Source organism: Candidozyma duobushaemuli, assembly GCF_002926085.2.
Source record: "Candidozyma duobushaemuli strain B09383 chromosome Unknown B_B09383, whole genome shotgun sequence".
NCBI lineage: Eukaryota > Fungi > Ascomycota > Pichiomycetes > Serinales > Metschnikowiaceae > Candidozyma > Candidozyma duobushaemuli.
In genome coordinates, this window is record NW_020289895.1 from 332,192 (window position 1) to 357,377 (window position 25,186).

The following is a 25,186-nucleotide window of genomic DNA, read 5'->3' on the forward strand; positions in this document are numbered from 1 at the left end:
AGTTACACCTGGGAAGGTTTAAAAAACCAGCAGTTACACTTCCCTTGAATTGGCACTCCCTTCGAAACAAACATCCTTGAATCTGAGCATCAGACCGTGGATCACTGCAACTGCGTTTGAGGCACGGCTGCCAACTTAACCCCATCAGCATCATCACGAACTATACCCTTCTTTGCATATCCCGCTTCGGAGCGGAATGTTCTACAGTTGACTTTAGCCAGAGGTGGAGAAATTTCATATTCGTGATTTGAAAAACTCACCCTCCAGGTGACAAAAGTGTAAGTCCCCTGAGGTCCCCTTACCAGCGATACAGCAGTCAATCGAAAACGCTACCCTCGTGACTAAGAAAACAAGATGTGAGGAACTCATGGTTCAGAAACAACCTATGCCACCCTAATATCCCATCTCCATCGCTCTAGTGTGGACTGTATTGCAATCGGAGATCCAGCACCCCATCCCGAGCAAACCTTATCTTTGTGGCTTAGGAGTTATTGTTTTCCCAAACCGAGGGCGTTTACGAGATCACACACCCTACTGCTCTACCTTCGCTATACGATATCATATTAATTATAATCATGGAAAGTTGCCCACACGAGGCCCAAAGTAACCCTCTGGCGCCTCGAGAGTAGCGTTCAAACGGGGTGGTCCAATGTAATCGAGACCCTGTTTGTTCACAGTGTTACCCCACCACACCACCAGCTTGGAGTGGTACTGGAGGGAAAAGAAAATGATAATACTGGAAAAGGCTATACCTGCGGTCAACCCCCCAGCAAGAATGTAATTGTACTTGGCCCACCAGGCCTCGTACCGGCGCTTGATGTACGACATGAATGTCCAACTCACGTAAAGGCCTGGTGTGATGTAAGACAAGTTGTAAGGAGCCCACAAGATGAAGCCCTGGATGACAAGCACAGGGTGGAAATACTTGACAAAGCTGTTTCTGTTGAAGTACCTCTTCAACAACACACATGGAAAGACCAACAAAAAGCCGATCAAGAAGCACCACTGCAAAACGGGATAGAGCCCGCCAAACACCTTCTTGGGTCCAATCACACCCCAGAGAATGGACGCAGAATAGAAGGTTCTGGACAGAGGGCAGCTGAAGTTTTGTGACTGTCTAGGATCACAGTAGTCCTCGATGGTGTTGATTTGCAAGTTGAAGGTACCCAATTGCACAAGGCAGTGGATGAAAACGGAGATCATCTGGAGACGGAAAAGGGATCTGGGTGGGATTCTCATGTAGTGTGCCTGTTTCTGGTTGGTGATGTAGTTTTCGGCCTGGCCATCAATGACATATCCGTAGGCCTTGACGAAGTTGAGACCCAAACCATTGCCAGGGTTGGCGTAACCGTAAATCAACTCCACCAAAACGTTAAGACCAAAGGAATAGCCGGTCTGTGCGTAGAAGATACAGATGGGGATCAAAAAGACAAAGTTGATACCCAAGGCAAAGAAAATCGACCACACTGGGGCCTGTGATGGGTAGATTTTGGCGGCTAAGATGGCAAGCACCAATGAAATCACCAAGATGATCGTGAACCACCACTCAGGCACCTCCTTGTATTTAGCCATAGACCTGCTGAAGGGATCGTTGTAGCCATCGTAAGTGGAGGTTCTCTTGAGTTTGAACATTTTCAAAAACCCTTTGGTTGCAAACGCAAGCTGCTTGAAATTTGTGGCTCCAATGTAGAACACGGTAAATGGGTACAAGGCAAAAAAGGCACCGTATGAAACGAGCTGGGCAGCTGTGTAAAAAGGAGGGCCAACTTTCTGGTACTTCTCGTTGTCCAAGAGGTAGTCCTCGTTCAAGATAGAGGTCACAGAGTACCTCTTTCCAGTACGTGTGAACAACGCATTTGAATTGATTGGAAGATAGGCAGTCCACTTGTAGTTTGTCCACCAGATTCCAATAATGCAAAACATACCAATCACAGCTCCAATGTAGTAGTTCAAGGTTGTGAAAAAAGGAAGCGCAAGAGGGGAGCTGTAAAGAATAATGTTGAAGTCGAAAGTGGTGATAGGGTTGAGGCCCAATCCTGACTGGGATCCGGTGATGGCAGCCACGTTGAAGTTGTTAGGAGCAATCCACGTAATCCAGTTGAACTTTGAAAGCGCCGTGAACAAAAAGTTGGGGATCCAGAAGTATAGGAAGGATCCGGCGGTGACGATCAAAAAGAAGGAAAAACTGGAAATCCTCCAGCCGCTGATATTACTCTTCTTCTCTGGTTGACACAAGGCTCTGTTAAGGGCAACTGTGGGCAAGATACTGGGCCAGAGACAGTTGACAGGATAAACAACAAACTTCCTGACAATACCAGCCAAGCCGAATCCCATGAAACTGGTACTGAGCGTCAAAATGATCTGGTATCCGAAGTCAACCCATTTGACCCCGTAGAACTTGTCCAACTGGAGATTGTGAAGGTTGTAGGAAACGTAAATTGTGCCTCCACTGACAGAGTATGTAAGGGTGGCCAACATTTGCTCTTTGGCACTCCACGGACCAGGATTCAAGTTGAACTTCCACTTCCAGATCTTCACATCCCAGGCTGGAAGAACCTTCTCCAAAAACTTACCACAAGGAAACATACAGAGCTGCACCACTGCGGTAGACAAACCAATACTGGGCATTCTTTCGGTGAAGAACTGGTTGATGAAGGACCCAATGATGGTCCACAAAAGACCGAGGACATACACACGGAAAGTCTCACAAGGCACCTGGTCATCGAACGGCTGGGCAACAGATCTTACCTCGGGGTAGATTGACCAAAAACCGATGATACCAGCCTGGGTTTTCACCTGAAGATCCCAGTCAAAGATAGCAAAGGGCTCTGCTTTGTTGAAGGTTCCAGAGGCATCAGACGAGAGCTCGTCCAACGACTCCACAGTCTGCTGGATCTCAGACTTTTCTTCAGTCACGCCTGTCTTTTTGGAAGTAGAAACCCGACCAGCAGTGTTGTAGTCCACGAGAGCTTTCATGAAGTCCAACCTCGCCATACTAAGGTTCAAGTCTCCCTCGTGCTGGTCAAGGGCCTCATTGATGATTTCCACGGCCTCTTCTGTACTCAAAGAGGCGATCTTCTCCAACATGTAAGTGGCATTGACGGGAAGGTCCTCAAAAGACTCAAGATGCTCGTAGCCGAGTTGTTGCAAAATATAGAACTTCTGGTCCGAGGTAAACTGCTCCGCAACATCACCGAGAGAAACAGCCTTGGACATGACCGCATTCAAGTCGAACTGGTGGCTCTCGGGTGCCAATCTTCCACTACTGACGACACTCACATGAGCATCAACCTTTTCAGTCATTGGTGAGGATCCAAGAAGCAGGCCATGACGCCTGGTTTTATAGTCTACATTTGGTCCTGGAAGGAGATCAAAATCGGGTGCTTCTTATCTCTCGTGGTGACCTTCGAGCCTTTCCAGGTTAAGCGCCACAGCGTTATCATTTTTCTTGGAGGAAAGTGGGGCAAGTTGGGTCGCAGCCGTAAAAGAGGCAAGAGGGAAATCTCTTTGGCTACAGATGATGTGAATTTCTACAATTTCTACAATTTCTTTGTGTATTTTATGCTGTAACACCATGTTCAATCGCACGGCTGAAGCTGTGAGATTCAGTGGGACTCATCTTATGCATCACCTCGAAAAGTGATTAGCAAAACCAGCTCCACTTCTTTACAAGTTTTGCGTATTCATGAAGCAGGACTGTGGAACTGCAATTCCATGACATGTGGCGGCATTGTTCATGTGTGGTTGCACTCCATGAATTGAATTCCAGAACAGGGACTTCAACAATGCCTGAAATTGGCTTCTATAGGGTTTTCCATTAATCAGATGAACTTGACAAAAAAAAAAAAAAAAAAAAAAAAAATACTGGAGATCTTCAATTCACCGTAGTCGAAGAAGTGTGGCGTATCATCCATTATCAGGGTCCCTAAACCTCAAGGACCTCACAGGGCGTTCAAATGTTTCAAGCAATCCAACCAATCGATAGCCACCGCCAAGACTTTATTCCTCAAAATAACCTCATATTTGCGACCACCACAAAACCTTGTGTTATCAGGGTACACCGGGTTGCACGGCTCTTGAGGCTGACGTGCCAAGACTTCGGTTGCGTGTCAAATATCCACGCCTTCCAAGCGCAAGCAGCCTAAATAAACTTTATTGATTCAGAATGGCAAAAACTCTTTCTTCGTGTGTTTAAAAATGCATTGTTCCAAGTTTTCACCAAGAGGAAGCCAGCCTTGTGTGTGAGACAGGATTTTTTTTTGACGCACTTACAGGCCATGCAGCATGTTGTCAGCTATTGTTCGCTTCGGCACTGTATGCCAAGAAATACCGGGGGCTCAAAAAGTTGCCGTTTTAACTCTGGACAATGAAGCCGTGCGTTATCATTCCGTGGATCTATCTTATCTTTCAGTGGGGTTATTTCTTGAATGGGCCTTCAGGTCTACATAATATTCGCGGAGATAAATAGCATTTTCTTATTTGGCTCTTGAGAGCATCGTATTAACAGCATAGGCAGTCTATGAGAGCGGCATTTATGGGAAATTGCCAAATCTAGGGCCAAAATAGCCTTCTGGTGCATCCAAGGTGGCATTCAATCTTGTGGGTCCGATCGCATCAAGTCCATTGTCGTTGACATTGTTTCCCCACCAGTCAATGTACTTGGGTGGTATTGGACAGCGAAGAAAATAATGATAGCGGAAAATGCAACACCACCACTTAAACCACCGGAGAGAATATAGTTGTACTTGGTCCACCATGCCTGTTTCTTAGTTCTAAGATAGTACATGAAGGCAATGGACAAGTACAATCCACCAGTGTAGTAGGATAAGTTGTATGGTGCCCAGTTAAGGAAACCCATGATAATAAGAACTGGGTGGAAGTACCTAACAGCCTTGTAGTGACTGAAGTACTTCTTGAGAAGTACACATGGGAACACCAACAAGAATCCGATAAGGAAGCACCACTGCAACACTGGATAAAGACCACCAAAAACCTTCTTAGGACCAATGACACCCCACAACACAGAAGCAGAGTAAAACGTGGTTGCCGAAGGACAAGTGAACTTTTGATCTTGATGAGGACTGCAGTAATTTGCAATGGTTCTAATCTGCAAGTTGAACGTTCCCAAAGCGACAAAACAATGAACAAACATCGAAATCATTTGGATGCGGAAAATTGCTCTTGGGGCAATCTTCAAGTAATGAGCTTGCTTTTGGTTGGTGATGTAGTTTTCAGCCTGTCCATCGATGACATAACCCAAAGCCTTCACAAAGTTCAAGCCCAAACCGTTACCTGGCATAGCATAACCAACTATAAGTTCGACAAGCACATTGAGTCCGAACGAACTTCCGGTGGTGGCGTAAACAATGCAAAGTGGAATCAAGAACACGAAGTTGATACCCAAAGCAAAGAAAATTGTCCACACTGGAGCATCAGATGGGTAAAGCTTGGCAGCCAAAATGGCAAGCACAATAGAGATAATCAAGATGATGGTGAAGCACCACTCTGGAACCTCCTTGTATCTGGTCATGCATCTGCTGAAAGGATCATTGAAGCCATCGTAGGTTGAAGTTTTCCAGTGCTTGAACATCTTAAAAAAGCCCTTGGAAGCATGCTTTATCTGCTTGAAGTTCATGATGAATGTGTAGAACACTGTGAATGGATAAAGGGCAAAGAACGCTCCATAGAGAACGAGATTGGCAGCAGAGTAAAATGGAGGGCCGACCTTTTGGTATTTCTCGTCGTCAAGAAGCGAGTTCTCATTCAAAATAGCAGTAACATGGTACCGTTCTCCTGTGTTTGTGAACAAGGAGTTTGAATTGATTGGAAGAAATCCAGTCCATTTGTAGTTGGAATACCAAACACCAATGATACAGAACATAGCAATAACCATGCCAATGTAGTTGTTGACATAACTGAAGAATGGAATATTCAAGGGGCCCATATAGTTTAAGATATTCCAGTCGAAAGTTGGAACTGGATTAATTCCCAAACCGGTTTGAGAGCCCGTCACCACAGCCAAGTTGAAGTTGTCAGGAGCAATCCAAGTGAGCCAATTGAAGGTGCTGAGCGCTCCAAACAAATAGTTTGGAACCCAGAACCAAAGGAAGGAGCCCCAGAACGTTGCCATGAAGAATGAAAAACTGGAGATGGTCCAACCGTTGATCTTACTCTTTTTCTCTGGTTGGCACAAGGCTCTGTTAAGTGCGATTGTTGGCAAGATACTGGGCCAGAGACAGTTGACAGGGTAGATGACAAATTTTCTGACAATACCAGCAATCCCAAAGCCCATGAAATTGGTTGCTAAGGTCAAAAGCACCTGGTAGCCAAAATCGACCCATTTGACACCATAGTAGTTGTCCAACATAAGATTGTGAAAGTTCCACGAGACGTAAATGGCACCACCACTGACAGAATAGCAAAGAGTGGCCAACATTTGCTCTTTATTGCTCCATGGTCCAGGGTTCAAGTTGAACTTCCACTTCCAGATCTTGACGTCCCAAGCAGGGAGCGCATACTCCATGAGTTTACCGCATGGAAAAAAGAAGAGCTGGACAACGGAGGTGGGTAACGTAATACTGGGAAATCTTTCGGAAAAGAATTGGATGATGAAGGATCCAATGATCGTCCAGAGAAGGCCCAAAAAGTAGACACGGAAGGTTTCACAAGGGACGGATGGGTCATCGAAAGGCTGGGTCACCGATCTGACCTCCGGATAGATGGACCAAAAACCGATGATACCAGCTTCGGTTTTGGTCTGCAACTCCCAGTCGAAAATCTCACCTCCTTCTGAAAAGTTGTCGGAGCTCTCATCAAGAGAGTATTCCGTTTGCTTCAAGTCGGACTTATCGAAAGCTTGAGTGAGTTTCTCTTTGGTAGAAGGGATTCTGCCGTCGTCATGAAAGGCAAGCAAATGCTCAATGAGCTGAATTGTGTCTTGTTCGACGTTCATATCCCCATCGAAGGCATCGACCGACTCCTTGAGAATCTCGACAGCCTCGTTGATGTCTAAAGTTGCAATCTTTTCCAACATAAAAACAGCCTCCACAGGCAAGTCATCGAGGTCATTGAGATGGTTGTAACCAAGACGCTTCAAGATGTAGAATTTTTGATCGGTGGTGAAGTTCTCAGCCACATCTCCCATTGATAATGGGTTGGAGGTGATGGCGTTGAGATCAGCTTCATGGTCTTGGGCATTATCCATTCCACCGCTTCTAATGCTGGCAAGAGCATTTAGTTTCTCTGCCATGGTGTGAGTTGGTTTACGTTGGAAATGGTGGGCTACAGAGGTGCTATTTATCGTTTTCAGCAAACGCTGTATCAGATAAGCGTGAGCGGCCGCTGAGGCGTTCGTTATCAGCTACATTTCACAAACCCCGTCGAACTCCGCATGAGCCGGCTCGAGTATAAAAACAAAGTTAGAACGAGGTATTTGGAGCAGAATTAAACGTTGGAGTCGTCAGATTTTGGCTCAATATTAAATATCCTGGGCACCGGCTCGCCCAAGCAGTTCAGATCAGATCTTGATCGCCAAGACAGCCACCAGAACAGCAGCGGTTGCAAATCTGCATGGATGGTAACCACCTTGATTGGGGTGTGGAAATATGCAAAGGCGCCTAAACGCCACCAGAAGACCATCGGAATTATCACCATGCGGCTTCATTCTAGCGGCCGTGCGGTTGTGGAATTGTAATTCCGATAAAGTTGTGAGTTCTCGAGAGCGACGTTGGTAGTATTTCAAATTTCGTCAGCGCAAATGAGACGACATCAAACGTCGGAAGCCAAAGGAGGACCCTAACTCAAGAAAAGTACCTGTCAAAATATTTTCTTGGATGGAAAGGTTACACAAAATTTCCATTTGGGAGACGCCCAGAAAAAAAGTAGGACTTCAGCGGCATCAGCGGTAACTATAGCCGCGAGTCTTATCGGAGGGTCCATAATCTGTCATATGCGATATCGTCCTCTCGCCAAGCCCTCAAATAATATGTCAGAAAACGCACCGAACAATGGCCATAGTTCATGGATAATCGGAGATTTTCAATTTCAACTGAAGTTGCCTGATTCTATCCATAATTTCTTTCGCTCTCTGTCTTTATCAGACGCATCATAACTTAATCGCCAGCACCAGGCCGCCTTTTTCGGCTACCAGGTCACATTTGACGTAAGCGCCAAAAACATGCTTTGGTGCAATCGCCTAAATAACGCCCTGATAAGATCATATGGCTGCATGCCTCTGGTAGCACGGCTCCAAGGGTGCCTTAGCGGTTGTTCTATGCATTCGGGCCGACTATGCTGAGTGGTTTTTTTTTTTTACTGTATTTCGAAGGAAGCTGAGGAAATTTAATGAACTACTTGTTTCAATTTTTTTTCCCAACTAAATCACTGAACAGAGTTTTGTGGTGTTTCACGGTGAGATAAAAAGCTCAGTCGGCAAGATTGACTCACTGGCGGCGGGCTAATATGCCATCAGGTCTATCGAAATAGCAGGCGATCTTGTCGATGATTTGTTTGATAATCGCTCACAAAGAGGTGATATCTCTGTTTGCTATTTCGCCGTAAGCATGGTCTACAGATGGGGAAAAAGCAGCACTTGTCTGATCGGCTGATGTCGTCATTTTTCGTGGCGTCATGGTGTGTAAATTTTTGACTGAAATTACTTTTCGTAGCTCGTACGTGAGCTTCTTTTAGCGACTCATAGCCATACCTTATCGCCTTCTAAGCCTCATAGTCGCCCAATAGATAGCGCCGCACGAGCCACTCCATACCTGAGACCATTTTTTGATTCGCCTGTTTTTGGGTGGGGGAAGCTTTTGTGTCATCAAAATTGGGCAACTTATTTCAATTTTTGAAAACCTGGCGATTTCGTAACTTAAGCAGCGCCTTGTGTAAAAGGCATGAGACGCAGCTGTCGACATGGAATGCTTTCCGATTAACAGTGAAAATTCTCCTTCAATTTTGCCCATTCTAAAAAAGTTTCCTTCTTTCTGGAATCTACTGCTGACTTGTCCTTGTGGGCCCTTTTGTTCTACGCATTGTACCACAGAGAGAAATGGAGCGCTATTCTACCACTAAAGAGCACACGCCTGCCAAAATCCAATTTTCAAATTCAACCCAATAATTCAATCTCCAATTTCAAATCACCTGATTATTGTCACTTTAAAGCATGTCTTCTCCTTCTCTTATTTTCCAAAAGCTCTGTATAACCGAACCGGACCCACACCCTTACATCTCGGAGGCTCGGTTTTCAATCCTACCACTTAACCAAAGAACACCAATGTCTTATGTTAGAAAATCCGTTGCCTTATTGCTAGTCACGGCGTTAGCCTTGGCGGACGGCATGGACATGGATATGGGTGAGAAGGTGGAGTTCCACCCGGTCAATGCCGGCTCCAAAACGTTCCATTGGATTCTCACCTTGTTCTTGCTCTTGATCCTCCCGTCGATCTCTTCGGTTTTGGCTTTCGCCGAGGTTTTCCACTTGGCTTCGGTGTTTCACATCATTGCTTTTGCATATTCGCTTTTTGAGTCGTTGTTTTTGGAGTTTCCCGATAATGTGGACAACCATGAGAACAGAACTTCCAAAGGAACAGGGTGGTTTTTGACCTGGGAGCTTGGTGTTACCGTGTTTCTTGGGACTTTGATCAATGGCTCCAACATCGTGATGAACAAGTTCTGGCCACAGAAGGCTGAAACCGCCTACCTGACCCCGTCGAGAGTGGCCATTCGTGCTTACAAGACTTTGGCTTTTACATCTACATTGACCGGCTGGGTTCGTGTATGTATGGCTCCCGTGGCTCTTTTTGGGTTTTGCTATGGTAAAGCCACGGGCCAGTGCATTGCACACGGCATAATGGGGTCTTCCTTCATTCTATACGGCTTCGTATTGGCATGGGTGCTCATGGTGCCATGGATCAGAAACCACCGCAGGCTCAATGGTGATCCCAATGTGAAAAGTCAGGAATTCTATGACTCCTCGATCATGTGCCTTTGGGGTATCGTGAACACTTTCACAGAGCACAGGTGGGGAAGAGAGGAGTGGAATCACGGCGATTACCAGCACACCTCCATGGGAATCATCTGGTGGTGTGGAGGTCTTCTAGGCATGTGGCTTTCTCGTAAAGACAACACAAGATCCGTCGTTCCTGCTTTGCTCTTGATTTACACCGGCTGGGCCATGTCTGAACATTCGCAGCATTTGGTGATCTCTACAAAAGTGCACGGTCTCTTTGGTCTTGTGCTTATGTCGGGCGGCTTGTCGAGAATTATAGAGATTTGCTTTTTGCTCAAAGACAATGGCGCAAGTGACACAGGGAAGATCCTTGCGTTCCAGCATATTCCTCCCTTCAGTTTGGTGCTCTCGGGAATTCTCTTCATGTCAGCCAATGAGGAGCAGCTCAATCTCGTCCATGATCTCGGGGCCGACCACTCGTCCTACGTTTTGGTGGTAAGCGGCGCTGGATTTATGATCTATTTGTGGATGCAGATGCTTCTAACGTTGTACTTGAGACTCGTTGGTTACGACGAGAACGGTGAGCTCACTAAGTTTGATGGTTATGCAAACATATCTGCCAACGACGTCGACAACTTTGAACTAGACGACTTGAGCGATGAGGACAATCAGCAGGTCACCCCATGAGACTATGCCACAAAATAGCTTTTCGGTTGGTAAGTTTGAAAAATCTATAATACGATAAAGAGGACAGCGGTATATTCTTCACAAAGGACACAAAAGAAAAAATTACCTTCAATTTTCCATGCGAAACTTGAAAGTAAATCAGCGTTGGGTATTCCACTGGCAACTCTTATCACATTATATACCACAAATCAAGAGCCTCGACTGTTGGTCCTTTTTACTTCATGGCTATGGTCTCATTGATTGTTCTCATATCAAGTAGTCCATTGAATACCCTTTGATATATTCAAATGAGCAATTGAAGTCGTAAGTACCTCAAACCTCTGATGTGGCTACTGATGGATGAGTCTGAAAAGGAATAAACCTCAATTTGGACATCGTTGTTCTTTCATTGTGGCGTTGTTCTGAGTCTTCATCATCCTCGCATCAAGCTTATGCGGGAATCTGAGTAGTGTCGAACCATAACACACATTCGTAAACTCGATTCCAAAACGAGCAAATTTTTGTCTTCTTAATCACCAGTGACAGTTTGCCTCTTAGTATACCATTCACTAGTACCTTTATTACTTCCCCTGGTTTTACGAGCTTTCATTGCTTTCCTAGAAATGAAGCCTTTTTCAAAGCATTTTTGACTCATGATGACCCTTCAGAAGGCCCAGTCCTTTACTTCATCGCCTGAGACAAAGGCAAAGTTGAGCTCAAAAAGCCAAATCAATGTTCAAGAGAAACACCATATTTCATTTGACAGCTTAGTCGAGAGAAGTGAATGGTTAAGGAATGTTCAAAAAAGGAAGCTCGTGTCTTTTTGGGAACACGAGGCGGGGCATGGCAGCTTTACCAATGGCTGGTGATCCGTGACATTAGCGAAGTTCGGCGGCAAAAATGGTATACACAAATGATTTTGATAATGCACCGCGGTTAAAGCACTTTCCACCTTGGCAGTGTGTCGAGGGTTTTGACAGCCTTGGGGTAAAATTGTGAAATGTCCAGACTCAATAATTTTGATGAGTATGTTGAATATGATTCACACCTGCGATTTGGTGACTTCTTAGAGCAGTGGCTTGCTGTTTCTCTACCTATAGTTTTCACCCACGAGGTTTTGGCTGATGTCAACCAGCAAATTTATTCATCATGCTGATACATCCACCATCTCCAGAGACAGAAAGGATCAGCTGGGGAATGGAATTTTGTCAGATGTAAGTGAAGCATAGGGTAGCTAGCTTTTCAGTTCGTATCGCATTCCACACCTCCAGAGGTATATCGTGCAGTGTCGAAATTGTATTTCTAGTATCCTTTCTGAAAGTTGACAATCTTTCATATTTGACTGAGCGGCAGGGAAAAGGGAAATTATATACCTCTTGTGGTCGCATGGGACGTTTGTAAATCCCAATTCTTAAACCTTCCCAACATACTTAAAACATATATCTCTCTTGAAAATGATAGACTCCATACTCCCATGCAGACAAACGAGATGGTTTAACAAATACGCAATTGGAAAGAGGTAAAGCCCTCCTCAATTCAATATGGGTATCTCTCTTTCCATTAATATCGCCGTGGGAACCGGTAGGAAGCTCATAATCCTTCTGACTCCACAGGTACTGAATCACTTTTCTTGCTTGGTGCCCAAAGGGTCTGAATACAGGTAAGTTGATCGAAGTTCATTATTTTGGTTCTCCGAAAGACAAATGCAATACAGGGCGTTTCGATACAATAATAGCACCGCCGCACCACAGAGACAACTATCGAAATGGGACCCTCTGGACGTGAATCATGTGGAATTGGCCGGCGGTAATGCATGTATGCCGTGCATGCTGCTCCTTTTAACAAAAGGCCATTCGAGGCATTGTGACTGTCACTGCAGAACCACTGCAATGTCATCGGAAGCGCATGAGCCAGAAAAATAATACTAGTTACCTCCGCCTAGGCCACCAGACCAGGATATTTAGATTTATCCGCGGAAAATACGTCCACGATGCGCTTGAGAGGTGAATTTTGACTGTAGGAACGGAACAGGCAATGCACGGAACACTTTTGCATTGTTCTCTGGGATGGGTTCGAGAGATGCCTCAGGTTCAGTAGCTCTCACGCTGAATTTTGGAAGATGATCTGTGAGGCTTTTCTCCAGAAAAAATTATTTCTCCTTTTTCGAAGAATCCCTTTTCCGGGCTTAGGTTTCTAGAACTCCGCGAGGATTGTGAAAAATGGGTGCAAAAACGCGGGCGAGGCAGAAAAAGCCCATTCAAAATAGTAGAAGCCACAAGTGGAAGAAAGGTGAATCGGGTGAATCAAGCGAGCCAGAATCAAGGAATACCAGTGACAGAACATCAACAAAAAAAAAAAGAACAAGGTTTTCCATCTAATCAGATGAATTTAACAAAAAAAAAAGAACAAGAGAAAAGGGAGAATTTGGGAGGAGAATGGTATGGCTGCGAGATTCAAGCCATGGAAGTCCAGCAGTAGAATCAACGAGATGACAAAAGGCCCAGCCGCTTCACTCTAAATGCCGAGGCCATTGTTCGTAATGCCGACGAGATGCTCCGAGCCATCCACGGCTCCGTCCCAAAATAGCATAGCGATGCAGCAGGTCATGAAGTAGGAGGTTTCGTAGAGCCGGTTGGAAAAGCGGAGCGGCGGTCGGTTTAGCCGAGTGGCTAATTGGCAATTGACAGTTGACAATTAACGATTGAAAACTCCGGAATTGACGATTGACAAATTTGTAGCTTCCCCAGGTTGCCAATTCCTGAGAAATAATTTCTGCGGCAGCATGCACCGGCGAGGCCTCAGTTTCAGTGGCCGTATTTTTTTCCCAGGCCTGCCAAAGCGCAGTGATCAGCACGAAAAAATACCACCAGGCAGCGATCGCCGCCAAGCCAGTGGGGCTTGGGGCGTGGTGCGTAGAAGGAATTCGGGGAATTGGGAAGTTGAAAAGATGAGGAATTGAGAGAGATTGGGAGGTTGACAATGACGGACGTTCAGTGGAAAAGGCCCGCTTCAGCGAGCCGCCACAAGGGACGCCCAGGTGAAGCTGCCGGATTGGAACCTCTCGAGGCGTTTGCGAGACAGTCAAAAAAAAAAAAAAAAAAAAAAAAAAAAAAAAGCGAGATGCGTTTCTGGAAACTGCCCCAGTGCATGGAGGCGCGCGAGAAGAAGCCTGGTGCAGCTTCGGCGCTGTTTTGTGGCCTTAGCTTGCTTTGTGGTCAGGGGCCCCCAAACCTTGAATTTGCAGAAGCTTAGTTTACACTTATTGCAAGATGTTTCGCTGCCATCTCGCTTATTGCTTCTGTGCATCCAACGGCGGCCAGGGTGTTTCGGAAATGTACCACGCCTTCCCCATCGAGGCCTGTGGGTTGACAGAGCCGTTGCTCCTCGCTGGCCAAGCGAGGCGGCATCCAAGCGAGCCTTTAAACCGAGACGCGGCGGGCGGATCGTAATGATAGCGAATCCCAGAAGCGGCTCCAGAACCAAGCGGCTCCAGAGAAGCGGTAAATAACGCATGCAAAAGCTGGCGAGTCTGGATGACTGCGGGCAGAAAGCAAAAGAAAACGGCTGGAAAGCTTGGAAGATGTGACGAAAACTGCCTGGTTGCCGGTGGCTTTCCGTCGGATTTGTCAGGCTAGTGGACGGTCACAATGGGCCCCATTGATCAGCATGGCAGCGCAGATCGCAGCCTCATCTTCGCTCAGTCTCGCTCAGTCTCGCTCAGTCTCGCTCAGTCTCGCTCAGTCTCGCTCAGTCTCGCTCGGTTTTGAAAGATTAAATCCGGAACCACCCACGACTCCGACCTGGGGAAGAAACGCCAAGCGTATGTAACCCGGCAAAGAGAGAGTTGCCTGCTTTCTCGTTGTGCAACTGCCACAGCTGGCAACCGACAGGAAACTAAAAGAAATGGATTCCAAAATGGAAGGTGGCTGCGGCGGCTCTGAATTGCCTTGGATGTACCGGAGAGTCCCGCTTGAGCTCACCATGTGTTTCACTAATCCACGCCACGCACACACCTATATCGTAGCGATCATGTAAGGGGAGTAATCTAGGAGCAAACATCGCTGGAGGGGAGGTACCAAGCTGTGGAGAGGGCAATTTCACCATGACTGACCATTGCAAAAAATGGGAAGTAACTAAAACCCGTGGCCAACGCACGGCCTAGGTTTAGGACCTCCAGGACAATGGCACTTTCCTCGGGTCGGCGGGGCGCCGGAAAAAGCATTGTTTCGCGAAGCTTCGCTTTGCAAATTTACGAGGACGTGCAGGAGCACCCTTTCGGCTTTAACATCCTCTGGCGTGATACGCACATTGGCGCCCGGTATCCTAAAACTCGGAAGCACAACTAGACCCTCAGCAACCTGTAGATGCTCTCTCAAGACAGCAAAGAGCTGCCCGCGGAGGATCGGCCGCGCATGGGGGTACGTGGAGCAGGGCGCATATATGCAGTACGCGCGTCCCCGTGCGCCACATCCGTGCAGCGCACATGTCGCTTATGCATTTCACCACCGGCGGTATTTCGCCAGGCCCTCACAGCAACCCTTTGGGAAACCCACCTGCTTAGTTCGCTTATACGGCACATCCCAAGTATATAGAGCATCGTTTCAGCCTCTCAGATTCCCTTTTTTCTCAACCCCAATGAGAGTATTCAGCTTCAGTGCGTGGTTTGCAACCGCCTACTACTTCGCTGCGGTATGGGCATTGACCATCACAGAAGATACCGTGAGCGTCTCCCCCATCAGTTTGCTGATTGGATCGCTCACAATAAACCCAGGCGTTTACTACTCCATCGTAAACAACGCAGCCACGGTGCTTGCGGGCAACTTGAACAACCAGGGTGGTTTTTACGTCACCTCCGCAAACGGTTTGGCAGCGTCCGTCTCCATCGCGCTGGGTCTGATCAGAAACAGCGGAGATCTCGCCTTCAACTCCTTGAGATCCAGCATCGTGAGCACCTACAATTTGAACTCCGTCTCCACTTTCTCCAACACCGGTGACATGTGGCTTGGTATCAGCGGACACTCGTTGCTTTCTCCAATCACCCTAGGCTCGGCCACACTGTGGCTGAACTCGGGTAAAATCTACCTTAGTCAGAACTCCGGCTCCGCCTCCACGGTGACCATTACCCAGGCGCTCGGCTCCATCACCAACGACGGTACCATCTGTCTTGAGCGTTTGAGCTGGCTGCAAACCACCAGCATTGGCGGCTCTGGATGTATCAACGTCATGGACGATGCGCTGCTTCTGCTTCTTATCAGCCCATGGAACGTCGACAAGGCCCAGACCATCTACCTTTCGTCCGACACGGCGCAATTGTCGGTGCTTGGTTTGTCGCAGAGTCTCACCGGTACCAAGACGTACAATGTGGTTGGTTTTGGTGACGGCAACACTCTCCGTGTCAGCACCGGTTTCACCTCGTGGAGCTACTCGGGCAGCACCTTGACGCTTTCCTTCTTCTTGGGTATCTTCAAGATTGCCTTCAACATTGGTACGGGCTACTCGTCCCTGGGATTCTCCACCAACGGTGTTTTCGGCGCTGGCACCCGAATCTCCTACTCTGGCGCCTACCCGGGCACGGTGCCCCGGATCTGTTACTGTGAGGATTTCCCTGAGCCCACCACGACGGCCTTGCCATCGTCGTCCACCCAGAGCTCCTCCAGCACTGTGATTTCCAGTTCCAGTTCGTCTTCCAGTTCGTCTTCCAGTTCATCTTCCAGTTCGACTCCTGCCAGCTCGACTCCTGCCAGCTCAATTCCAGCTTCTAGCTCAGCTCCTTCATCAATTCCTTCAAGCTCAGCTCCAGATTCGAGCTCAATTGCTTCAAGCTCAGCTCCCTCAAGCTCAATTCCTTCAAGCTCAACTCCTGCTAGTTCCAGTTCTGTTGCTTCCAGCTCCAGCTCTCCTGCCTCCAGTAGCTCCGTTGCTGAATCCACAGTTTCAACTTCTAACCCCAGTGCGTCTAGCACTGCTGCATCAAGCACCGCGCCAGAAAGCTCAGCTACTACCCCAGACTTTTCTGATTTCTCCACCACATGGACCACCACGGCTTCTGACGGCAGCGTTTCCACAGAATCTGGACTTGTCGTGGTGACGACCGACTCGGACGGCTCCTGGACAACCTCCACCTCCGTTTCACCCAATCCATACACCAGCTTCACCTCCACCTGGACTACCACCGATGCCAATGGCAACACCGTCACGGAAAGCGGCGTTGTTGTAGTCACCACCGACTCCGACGGAGCCTTGACCACGTCGACCTCGGAGTTTCCGTACGAGGGACCCACAGAGTACACTTCTACGTGGACCAGCACCGATTCTGAAGGCAACCCCGTGACGGAATCGGGTGTGGTGATTGTCACTACCGACTCGGATGGCAGTTTGACCACCACCACTTCGGAGTTTGGTAGACCCACTGAATTCACGTCCACCTGGACCACCACAGACTCCGACGGAAACCCCTCCACGGAGTCCGGCGTCGTCATCGTCACCACAAACTCGGCTGGCTCGCTCACAACCACCACCTCCGTCATCCCACCTCCATATACCACCTTCACCACGACGTGGACTTCGGGCACTGATGGCAGCGAGGTGACCGACTCGGGCGTTGTGATTGTCACCACCGACGAAAACGGGTCCTTGACCACGACAACGTCGGTGATTCCTCCTCCCTACACTACCTACACCACCACGTTCACCACAACCGACGCTAGTGGTAACCCAGAGACCGAATCGGGTGTTGTCGTTGTCACCACCGGCTCCGACGGTGCTTTGACCACCACCACGTCGGTCATTCCTCCCCCATACACCACATACACGAGCACCTGGACCACCACAAACGCTGATGGTGACAGTGAGACTGACTCTGGAGTTGTGATTGTGACTAGTGACGAGAACGGTGCTTTGACTACTACTACTTCAGTAATTCCCCAGCCATACACCACTTTCACCACCACCTTCACTACAACAGATGCAAGCGGAAACCCCGAGACTGAGAGTGGTGTGGTGGTTGTGACTACTGACGAGAACGGATCTTTGACTACCAGTACCTCGTTGATTCCTCAGCCTTTCACCACCTTTACCACCACATTCACCACTACGGATGCGGACGGTAATCCAGAAACTGAATCCGGTGTTGTGGTTGTGACTACTGGCTCTGACGGTGCATTGACGACCACCACTTCGGTGATCCCTCCTCCTTACACCACTTTCACGACTACCTGGACAACAGATGGTGCTGATGGAAACCCAGAAACAGAATCGGGCGTGGTAATTGTGACTACAGGTACCGATGGTGGTTTGACTACCACAACCTCTGTGATTCCTCCACCATACACTACGTTCACTACCACCTTCACCACCACTGATGCTAGCGGCAATCCAGAGACTGAAAGCGGTGTTGTGATTGTGACCACAGATGAGAGCGGTTCCTTGACTACTACTACTTCGGTCATCCCTCCACCATACACCACTTTCACAACCACTTTCACCACTACTGACGCCAGCGGTAACCCTGAGACTGAGAGTGGTGTCGTAATTGTGTCAACAGGTACGGATGGTGCTTTGACTACAACGACATCCGTTATTCCACCACCATACACAACATTTACCACCACCTTCACTACTACGGATGCTGAGGGTAACTCAGAGACTGAGAGTGGGGTGGTTGTTGTAACTACCGATGAGAACGGATCGTTGACGACAACTACCTCCGTTATCCCACCACCATACACCACTTATACGACCAGCTTTACTACATCGGACGCCAGTGGAAATCCCGAAACCGAATCTGGCGTGGTGATTGTTACAACAGGTACTGATGGTGCATTAACGACCACTACGTCTGTGATTCCACCACCATATACCACTTTCACTACAACATTTACCACGACTGACGCTAGTGGAATTCCAGAAACTGAATCAGGCGTCGTGATTGTCACTACCGATGAGAATGGCTCGTTGACAACCACTACTTCGGTGATTCCTCAGCCATTCACTACCTTCACCACGACATTTACAACTACTGATGCTAGTGGAAACCCAGAAACTGAAAGTGGTGTCGTGATTGTCACGACAGGTTCTGATGGTGCTTTGACTACTACAACTTCTGTTATTCCTCAGCCATTTACCACCTTCACCACTACATTCACTACCACCGATGCTAGTGGCAATCCAGAGACCGAATCAGGTGTCGTGATTGTTACGACTGATGAGAATGGCTCTTTGACGACTGCCACGTCAGTGATTCCTCAACCATTCACTACATTTACGACAACATTCACAACTACCGATGCCAGTGGTGACCCTGAAACTGAAAGCGGTGTTGTGGTGGTCACGGCTGATGAAAACGGCTCGTTGACAACCAGTACCTCGGTCATTCCTCAGCCTTTCACCACATTCACGACTACCTTCACTACTACTGACGCTAGCGGGAATCCCGAGACTGAATCGGGCGTCGTTATTGTGACTACTGATGAAAACGGCTCGTTGACCACGACTACTTCAGTTATTCCACAACCATTTACTACGTTCACTACCACTTTCACCACGGCTGATGCCAGTGGAAACCCAGAGACCGAGTCAGGTGTCGTTATTGTGACAACCGGTTCTGATGGAGCCTTGACTACGACCACTTCGATCATTCCCCCACCCTACACCACCTTCACTACCACTTTCACCACTACCGATGCAAGTGGAAACCCTGAGACTGAAAGCGGCGTGGTTGTTGTGACTACCGATTCCGAGGGTGCTTTGACTACAACTACGTCGATCATCCCTCAGCCATTCACTACGTTCACAACGACTTTCACTACAACCAATGGTGAAGGAAACCCAGAGACTGATTCTGGCGTCGTCATTGTGACAACTGACGATAACGGATCGTTGACCACCACTACTTCGATCATTCCTCAGCCATTCACCACCTTCACTTCCACATGGACTACAGAGAATGCTGACGGTAATCCAGAGACTGCTTCAGGCGTGATCATCGTCACTACTGACTCTGACGGTGCTTTGTCCACCACTACTTCTACCATCCCTCCTCCATACACCACCTTCACCACCACCTTTACTAATACTGATGCTAGTGGTAACTTTGAGACCGAATCTGGTGTCGTGGTTGTTACAACGGACGAGAATGGCTCTTTGACCACCACTACCTCGATCATTCCTCCTCCATACACCACTTTCACTAGTACTTTCACCACTACTGATGCTAGTGGCAATCCAGAGACCGAAAGCGGTGTTGTAATCGTGACTACTGGTTCCGATGGTGCATTGACTACTACCACTTCTGTTATCCCACCACCCTACACCACTTTCACGACTACGTTCACTACCACCGATGCAAGTGGTAACCCAGAAACCGAGTCGGGTGTGGTTATTGTAACTACTGACGAAAACGGTTCTTTAACAACAACTACTTCGGTTATTCCCCCACCATACACCACCTTCACCACTACCTTTACGAATACTGATGCTAGTGGCAATCCAGAAACGGAGTCAGGTGTCGTCATCGTTACCACAGGTACTGATGGTGCGTTGACTACTACTACTTCAGTCATTCCACCACCTTACACAACCTTTACCACTACTTTCACCACTACGGATGCCGAAGGTAATCCAGAGACTGAATCTGGCGTTGTCATTGTGACTTCTGATGAAAATGGATCGTTGACCACTACAACATCGGTGATTCCTCCACCATACACCACATTTACCACGACATTTACTACGACCGATGCCAGTGGTAACCCTGAGACTGAAAGCGGTGTGGTTGTTGTGACTACCGACGAGAATGGATCGTTGACTACTAGCACTTCCATTATTCCTGAGCCATTTACTACTTTCACCACTACCTGGACTACGGATGATGGAAATGGATCTCCAGTAACCGAGTCTGGTGTCGTGATTGTAACTACTAATTCGGACGGTTCTCTTGCAACTACAACCTCCACAATTGAGCCACCTTACACTACCTACACTACGACATTTACTACTACCGATGCTGAAGGTAACCCAGTCACCGACTCTGGTGTTGTCGTGGTGACCACTGATTCAGATGGTTCTCTTTTGACCACGACTTCTGTGATTCCACCACCATACACCACATTCACAACTACCTGGACTTCTACTGACGCTGATGGCAATATCGAGACTGATTCTGGTTTGGTGATCGTGACGACTGATCAGAATGGTGCCTTGACGACCACTACATCTGCATTTGTCCCTGAGGTTTCTGCCTCCGCTTCATCTTTCGAAAATCCTCCATTCACCACTTTTACTACCACTTTTACTACCACGAACGCTAATGGCGACCCTGAAACAGACTCTGGTATTGTGATTGTGACTACTGACTCGAATGGCGCTTTGTCTACCACCACCTCCATCATCGCTCCAGGCACTTACACTACTACCTGGACAACTACTGATGACAATGGTGATGCTGAAACTGAATCTGGTGTTGTGATTGTTACTACTGATGCCGACGGAGCATTGACAACCACTACATCTACGATCCCAGCTCCATGGACCACTTACACAACCACCTTCACATCCACAGATGCTGACGGTAACCCTGTCACTGAGTCTGGTGTTGTCGTTATCACTACAGATGAAAATGGCTCCTTGACTACCTCTACCTCGATTATTCCAGAGGCTTTCACTACGTTCACTACAACCTGGACAACAAATGACGCCAACGGAAACGAGGAAACTGATTCCGGTGTTGTGATTGTTACGACTGATGCCGATGGTGCTTTGACCACAACTACTTCTGTCATTTCGGCCGAGGCATCTAGCTCTGAAGCCCCAGGTTACACCACCTTCACCACTACCTTCACTACCACTGATGCCAATGGTAACCCAGAGACTGACACTGGTGTGGTTATTGTGACTACAGACTCGGATGGTGCTTTGTCAACCACCACTTCTGTGATCTCACCACCATACACCACTTTCGCCACAACCTGGACTACTACTGACGCAAACGGTGACCCTGTGACCGACTCCGGTGTTGTGATAGTGACTGAGGATGACAATGGATCTTTGACTACAACAACTTCCACTTTGGCTGCAGCACAGACGACTTACACCACCACATGGACTACCACCGACTCCGATGGAAACCCTGCTACTGAATCTGGTGTGGTCATCGTTGACACTGATTCCGCTGGTGTCTTGACCACCACTACTTCTCAGTACCCTGATGCTGCCTCCTCTGGTGCTCCATTGACCACTTACACCACTACCTGGACGACCACGGATGCTGACGGTAACCTAGCTACCGACTCTGGTGTGATTATTGTGACCACCGACTCGGATGGCTCATTGACCACAACTACTTCTGAGTTTGGTTCTCAAGAATCTGGTGATGTCACAGAGTACACAACAACTTGGACTGCTACGGATACTAATGGAAACCCAGTGACTGAGTCCGGTGTTGTCATCGTCACTACCGACTCCGCAGGTTCATTGACCACCACTACTTCAGAGTTCCCTGCTTCTGGCCCAACTGAGTTCACCACTACATGGACTACCACTGACTCCAACGGAAATCCAGTTACTGAGTCCGGTGTTGTCATCGTCACTACCGACTCCGCAGGTTCATTGACGACTACTACATCTCAATTCCCTGACTCCGGCCCAACTGAGTTCACTACCACCTGGACTACCACCGATCCCAATGGAAACCCAGTGACCGAGTCCGGTGTTGTGATCGTGACTACCGATTCCGACGGTTCCTTGACCACAAGTACCTCCGAGTTCCCTGACGTTACTGACTACACCACCACCTGGACGACCACCGATGCTAGTGGTAACCCAGTGACCGAATCTGGAGTCGTGATTGTTACCACTGATTCTGACGGTGCTTTCACCACTACCACTTCTCAGTTCCCTGATTCAGGTGCAACTCAGGTTACCACCACTTGGACCACTACTGACAGCAATGGTAAACCAGTTACCGAATCTGGTGTTGTTGTCGTTACTACTGATTCTGACGGAGCATTGACAACTTCGACCTCGCAGTTCCCTGGCTCTGGTCCAACCGAGTTAACTACTACCTGGACTACTACTGATGCTGATGGAAACCCAGTGACTGATTCCGGTGTTGTCATTGTCACTACCGATTCCGACGGTGCTGTGACTACCTCTACTTCGTTGTTTCCTGGTGAAGCTGAAAGCGAGTACACCACTACCTGGACTTCCACCGACGCCAATGGTAACCCTGTCACTGAATCAGGCGTTGTTATCGTCACCACTGACTCTGAGGGCTCCTTGACTACAACCACTTCTCAATTCGGCCAACCCGGTCAAACTGATGTCACCACGACCTGGACGACAACTGGTGCAAATGGTAATGTGGAGACCGATTCTGGTGTTGTTATCGTGACCACTAACTCTGACGGAGCTTTGACTACTACAACCTCTAAGTTCCCTGGTGCTGGTGAGACCGAGTTCACTACAACTTGGACCACCACCAATGCTGATGGAAACCCAGTGACTGAGTCCGGTGTTGTCATTGTTACAACCGACTCTGATGGTGCTTTGACGACTACTACTTCAGAGTTCCCTGAATCTGGCACTACCGAGCTTACTACTACTTGGACTACCACTGACTCCAACGGCAACCCAGTTACTGAATCCGGTGTTGTGATCGTCACCACCGATTCCGAAGGTTCGCTCACCACCACCACTTCTGAATTCCCTAACTCCATTGCTCCTACTTCCTACATCAGCACCTGGACTACGGACTCCGATGGCAGCCCAGTGACCGAATCCGGAGTGGTTATTGTCACTACTGACTCTGACGGCCAGTTGATGACAACCACTTCTGCATTCCCTGAGGTTACTCCGGGCTTGACCAGTTTCCCAACTACTTGGACTACTACCGAAGATAATGGTGACGTTGTTACCGACTCCGGTGTGGTTATTGTCACCACTGATTCAGAGGGCGAGTTGACCTCGTTCACCTCAGAATACCCCAACGAGACCCCAGCCTTGACGAGCTACCCAACGACCTGGACATCTTCAGGCTCTGACGGTAGTGTCACCACTGAATCTGGTGTTGCTGTCGTGACAACTGATTCTGAGGGCTCCTTGACAACTTCCACTTCTGCTTATGGCAGCTCTCCATCCAGCGAGTACACCACTGCAGTTGTCACCACCGATGTCAACGGAGAGACCATAACCAAGACCGTTGTTGTTTGCGAGACTACCGACTCCAACGGTGAGTTGACCACGTCTACTTCTGATTACGTCACCGACGCCTCTCCATCAAGTGAGACCACCACAGTCGTCACCACTGACGTCAACGGCGAAACTATCACCAATACTGTTGTTGTCTGTGAGACCACCGACTCTGACGGCGAGTTGACCACAGTCACCTCCGTTCCACCAGTGACCACCACTTTCGTTTCCACCGATGAAGAAGGAGCTGAATCCACCGTGACTGCTGCCATCCACAAGAGCACTGTCCACGGTACTGTGACTTATTACACCTCCATCTGTCCTGAGTCTTCTGCTCCTGGTGTGACCGATGCTCCAGGTAAGTCTACTATTGCAGGCGAGTCTGTGTCTATCGAGACCACTGAGGCTGCTCCAGCTGAGACTTCTGAAGGCACAACCGCTCCAGCGGAGACTGCCGTTGATGGTACAACTGCCGCCGAGGCTCCTGCTGACACTCCTGTCCAAACACCTGCTGCTGTTACCTCCGAGGCAGGCTCTACTACCGTTTCTGGAGATGCCACTGAGCCTACTACGGCTTCGCCAGAAGCACAAGGTCCAGCTCCAGAGGGTACTGCCTTCACCGAGTCTAACGCTGCCGGTGTCACTGAGAGCAATGGTGTCACTGAGGGTGTTGCATCTTCCAAGACATCTAGTGGCTACAACACTTTCGAGTCTATCTACACTTCTTTCAGCAGCAGTGAGCCAGAAGCTACTGTGTCTGCTTACGAGGCCGCTGCCTCCGTTCCAAGGGTGAGCCTCAAATGGTTGCTCCCACTTGCATTTTTCGCTATCGCTTAGAGGTGAACTTCACCATGCTTTCTTTCGTTCTACATGATTTTCTGGGATTTATTTCTTCGTTTATGATTTCGCTTTATACCCAATTAATATTTTATTTATGTGAATGTAGGGTTTTTGATTTGTTGGTTTTGGACGTTTTTGCAAATAGGTACACTTTTTGAATTCTTGTGAATTTTCTGTATCTCGAGGTAAAACGTGAGAACATACGGTGAATTTTCCACGGGAAATAGATATATCGAAATTCATACAAACATGAATAAAGAAAAAAAAAAAAAAAAAAATTAAATAAATAAATAAAAAGGTATTTCGGGGATTCAACAAAAACGAAGAAAAGCCAGAAAAATTAGCCGTCCCTATTACTTGCCAAACGGCCTCTGACTTCCCTCTTCATCAATCCATACCGTTACTTCAAAAAACATCAAGACATCGGAACCAAGTGACTACTTCTTTTCTATTCACATTCTTCCAACAATGCACTCTTAGAAACCACAATTTAATACCATAAACTAAACTTTCCCCAAGTTCATCAACGCATCACACTACAACTCT

General features: G+C 47.9%; 4 protein-coding genes across 4 annotated transcripts; 2 read left to right on the forward strand and 2 right to left on the reverse strand. All coding sequences in view use genetic code 12, as the record gives it.

Moving 5' to 3' along the window:
* Window positions 1-573: 573 nt before the first annotated feature.
* CXQ87_001661 (OPT family small oligopeptide transporter) lies at window positions 574-3,303 on the reverse strand (the record flags this gene model as incomplete). Its single annotated transcript, XM_025480195.1, has 1 exon — window positions 574-3,303. One exon carries the CDS (start codon window positions 3,301-3,303, stop codon window positions 574-576), a length of 2,730 nt encoding a protein of 909 aa, XP_025334495.1.
* Window positions 3,304-4,591: 1,288 nt separating this feature from the next.
* CXQ87_001662 (OPT family small oligopeptide transporter) lies at window positions 4,592-7,249 on the reverse strand (the record flags this gene model as incomplete). The annotated part of the gene is made up of 1 exon (XM_025480196.1): window positions 4,592-7,249. One exon carries the CDS (start codon window positions 7,247-7,249, stop codon window positions 4,592-4,594), a length of 2,658 nt encoding a protein of 885 aa, XP_025334496.1.
* A 2,025-nt stretch (window positions 7,250-9,274) lies between these two features.
* CXQ87_001663 (uncharacterized protein) lies at window positions 9,275-10,636 on the forward strand (the record flags this gene model as incomplete). The annotated part of the gene is made up of 1 exon (XM_025480197.1): window positions 9,275-10,636. The coding sequence occupies one exon, from the start codon at window positions 9,275-9,277 to the stop codon at window positions 10,634-10,636; it is 1,362 nt and encodes a 453-aa protein (XP_025334497.1).
* Window positions 10,637-15,250: 4,614 nt separating this feature from the next.
* On the forward strand, window positions 15,251-24,637 carry CXQ87_001664 (uncharacterized protein; the record flags this gene model as incomplete). The annotated part of the gene is made up of 2 exons (XM_025480198.1): window positions 15,251-16,565; window positions 16,611-24,637. 2 exons carry the CDS (start codon window positions 15,251-15,253, stop codon window positions 24,635-24,637), a joined length of 9,342 nt encoding a protein of 3,113 aa, XP_025334498.1.
* Window positions 24,638-25,186: the final 549 nt, after the last annotated feature.